The following is a 3,763-nucleotide window of genomic DNA, read 5'->3' as shown; positions in this document are numbered from 1 at the left end:
TGTTTATTACTATTTCATGTTGTAACTGTTGCATCAGCATAGGCAATAGTGTAAAGCATTGTATATAGCTTAAGGCAGATTTTTATTTCTGTACCATCCTAGAAAATTACATTAATAGATTTAAACAAATACATTTTATGCTCTCTCTCTCTCTCTCTCTCTCTCTCTCTCTCTCTCAAACGTACATAGTCTAAAACCAACACACTAAGTAATTACAAGTTTGCATGTTTAAAGAGATTCAATTATTCTATAAAATGGGGTAAAAATGTCAAATTTGGAGGCTGCCATTAAAGTCTAAACAATTAGCAAAAATGTCAAATGATTTGGGTTATATCAAACCCTTGTTTTACCCATCGTATAATCTATGTTAGTACGTGTAAAAAAAAAAAAAACGAGTTGGTTTATTGTGTTTGTTTTACCCAGCCGATATTACAAAAAGATACAAAATTTGAGTTTGGAGGACATTATGAAAATTGAGCACCTTTTTGAACAAGACGTTTGACACATTCAGAACCATTAGAGAAACACATATTGTATAATATTAAGTAAAGCCACTGAGAATTAGCCATAATAGTACACCTTAATTTTAAGTTATTACAGTTATTCAACTTGTAAAGATATTATACAGCTTTTAGCCGGTTAGCTGTGCATGCGGAACCAAATACATCACGCTTTGTTTCTGAGGTTGCTTGTTTTAGTAGCTGCATCCAGTCATCGTGAAGTCGCATGTGTGTGATGCTTCTGTTTGTAACTCAAACGCTCCTGCTTTGTTTGTGAAGAAAAATATAGCCACATACTGCCGAGATGAAGCTGTTAACGCATAACATGCTAACATCTCACGTGCAAGGTGTGACTAAAGGATACCCACTTATTATTAAGGTGAGATACAGTGTTTCCATTATTAATCAATATTATTTTTGAGATGCAGATTAATGCAGCAGTAATTTAGTGCGAATTCCAAACCGCCTTCACCTTCCTCGCTCAAAAATCACATTTTATAATAATTTCAGAAAGTTACAGGAAACCTAAATATCCATGAATTTTTTTTTTTTAAACCATTAAGATATGAGACAGAATAAGGGAAAGTGTGTTTTTATGTCTTGTATTTTTTTTTATCGCTATTAATGTTTAAAAGTGCAAATGTTACATTGTTTCTTTTACTGTCTATGCATGAACGTTACAAATGTTACGCTCGCGAGCTAACATGAACGTGAGAATTGAAATGTCACCTGGCCAAGAAAAATAGGCTACGTATTAATATGCACCTATACAAAAACCTACAATTTCCTAAATTTCTAGGTCACTGCTTGGTCCTATTTGAAGTTATCCTAACATTAATAGAATATCAGGTTTTTTTAAGAATATTATGTATATTATGTATTCTAAAGCAAAGTATAAAAACTTAAATGAGATATTTGAGAAAGTATTCACTTACAGATACCTCCCAAGTTATTGTTGTTAATCTTGCACCTGTTGCTAATTTCCTTAATTATATGACAAACAAATATTTAACTGGGAGAATTCCTCCAATTTTCACATGGTTAAGGCTAAGAGACCCACTACGGTTGCCAAACTTACAATATTTCAGAAAGAATCAAGTATTTTTGGATTGTTCTCTAATTTTAATCTCCTGTGCATGTGTGTGTGTTTAATGCTTTCGAATGTCAAATCTGACATGAGTTCTGTCTTGGCTCATGAATGAAGGCAACAGAAGTGAAGGTGAATGAGTTGGAGTTCAATGCTCAGTTTGTGAGCCGGATGATCCCTAAGCTGGAGTGGAAGGCATTGATCCAGGCGGCAGAATGGGTGAGGGAAGTTTCATGTCTTTTCAATGATATTTATTAAGGAGGGTGGATTTGAACAGCCTTCCAGTAAGTATGATTTAAAAAGCAGGAGGTGTTTTGTCTGTGCATGATATGAAAGTGAAAGTGACGACCCATACTCGGAATTTGTGCTCTGCTTTTAACCCATCCAAAGTGCACACACACACAGCAGTAAACACACACACACACTGTGAACACACACCCGGAGCAGTGGGCAGCCATTTATGCTGCGTCGTCCAGGGAGCAGTTGGGGGTTCGATGCCTTGCTCAAGATAACCTCAGTCGTGGTATTGAAGGTGGAGAGAGCACTATACATTCACTCCCCCCACCTACAATTCCTGCCAGCCCGAGACTCGAACTTGCAACCCTTATTTGACTGCCACTTTATATGAGTATCTATGAGCATCAGTTTATTTGTTTTTAACAGCTTGGGCAATCTCAAGACCTGCCCAGCACTCCCAAACCAAACTATGAAAGTGTTGAGGACTTCCTGCGTAAAGTTCACAGAATTCTTCTGGAGGTGAGACGCATCAGAAGAACAACATTTTCAAAGAAATTAATTTCTCAACTTCCAGAAAGTTCTGCTGGACCCTTTTCACATTTCCGGTGCTCCGGGGGGATTGAAAGATTATGTTGGTCAGAAGAGAGAAAGATGTCAAATTTGCCAAATAATCTGTTTTCTGTAATTTAATGCCACAGTAAGAAAACTTATATAACGTATATAAGTAAAACGTATATAAGTATAGTGTTATAAATGTACATAAACATTTTGTGATGGAAAAATAAAAAAAACTCTTTGGTAGATTTACAGTGTTTAAAAACACATCACAGTTTGTGAAAAGGGTCCATTATTAAAAATACAGCAGAAGTGCAAGCTATTTATGATGTGTGACCAATAAAACTAGATTTGTGCCTCATTGTTTTCTGCTATTCAATATTTGTTCTGTTCAAGCCAATGTTATTTTAGTGTTACTGTTTTCGTTATGTTATATATATTAGTTTTTGTCATTTTTATTAGTTTATATATATATATATATATATATATATATATATATATATATATATATATATCTCTCACACACACACACACACACATGTATGTAGCTTTAGTTCAAGTAACACTTTTTTTATATATATATTTTATATAACCGTAATAACCCTGGTTCAAACCCAATTTCAACATGAATATTTCATATGAAGTGAATGAGTGTTCTCTCCTCGTAGGTGGAGGTTGTAGAGGGATGTTTACAGTGTCCTGAATCAGGCAGAGAGTTCCCCATCTCCAACGGTGTTCCTAACTTGTTACTCATTGAAGACGAGTAGATCAAGCTGCTACATACGTCCCAGAAGAACAGAATATCAGACCCACGTTTATTTGAGAAACTTTTGGGGGTCCATTTTTATTTAAAGAATAGTGGAGAGAAACACAAGACCATAATTCTGAAGTAATTCTGATTAACACAGTCATGTTCAACTACTGTCTCCAAACATGTGGCTGCTTTGCGTTTGGTTATGAGAAGTGACTTTTTGTTGTTTCTGTTATTGTAAATTGTTATTGTAAAATACTAAATAAATTTGTATTAAGTTAGGCTTCAGAAGGCTCTTTTATAAAATACAAATCATCTTATTAATTACTTGTTGATGCGACCTGTAAATGATAATGTAAAAAAAAAAAAATGTATAATACTAATGTGTGTATATGATTTTTCAGTTGCTAATGGCTACAAGTTATTTTATGGAAATTAATGCTGAAATATGTTTTTATGTTCCATCTGTCCCTAAATTTTATGCCAATATGATGTTTATATATTCATATTTTAAAATGCGTCATTTTTTTTGGGATGTAATTTTAAGCACCAAGTTAAAGCACTAAAATAATTAACTACAGATTGGCCAATATACAGTGTACAGAGAGAGAGAGTGGTTCATTTTTTTTTTTA

The 3,763-nt window shown here is 34.0% G+C and overlaps 1 protein-coding gene across 2 annotated transcripts; it reads left to right on the top strand.

Moving 5' to 3' along the window:
* Positions 1–679: 679 nt before the first annotated feature.
* Positions 680–3,487, top strand: LOC113045115 (multifunctional methyltransferase subunit TRM112-like protein). 2 transcript variants are annotated; one of them, XM_026205292.1, is made up of 4 exons: positions 680–879; positions 1,705–1,806; positions 2,251–2,459; positions 3,048–3,487. In XM_026205292.1, the coding sequence occupies exons 1-4, from the start codon at positions 805–807 to the stop codon at positions 3,058–3,060; spliced, it is 399 nt and encodes a 132-aa protein (XP_026061077.1). In that variant the 5' UTR covers positions 680–804; the 3' UTR covers positions 3,061–3,487. The 2 variants fall into 2 exon arrangements, with proteins under 2 accessions (XP_026061077.1, XP_026061078.1); XM_026205293.1 differs by having other exon boundaries at positions 684–879; positions 2,251–2,343.
* The last annotated feature ends 276 nt before the right edge of the window (positions 3,488–3,763 follow it).

Source organism: Carassius auratus, chromosome 27 (assembly GCF_003368295.1).
Source record: "Carassius auratus strain Wakin chromosome 27, ASM336829v1, whole genome shotgun sequence".
Lineage (NCBI taxonomy): Eukaryota > Metazoa > Chordata > Actinopteri > Cypriniformes > Cyprinidae > Carassius > Carassius auratus.
The sequence above is the reverse complement of the archived record's forward strand: the minus strand, read 5'-3'. Positions and strand labels throughout refer to the sequence as shown.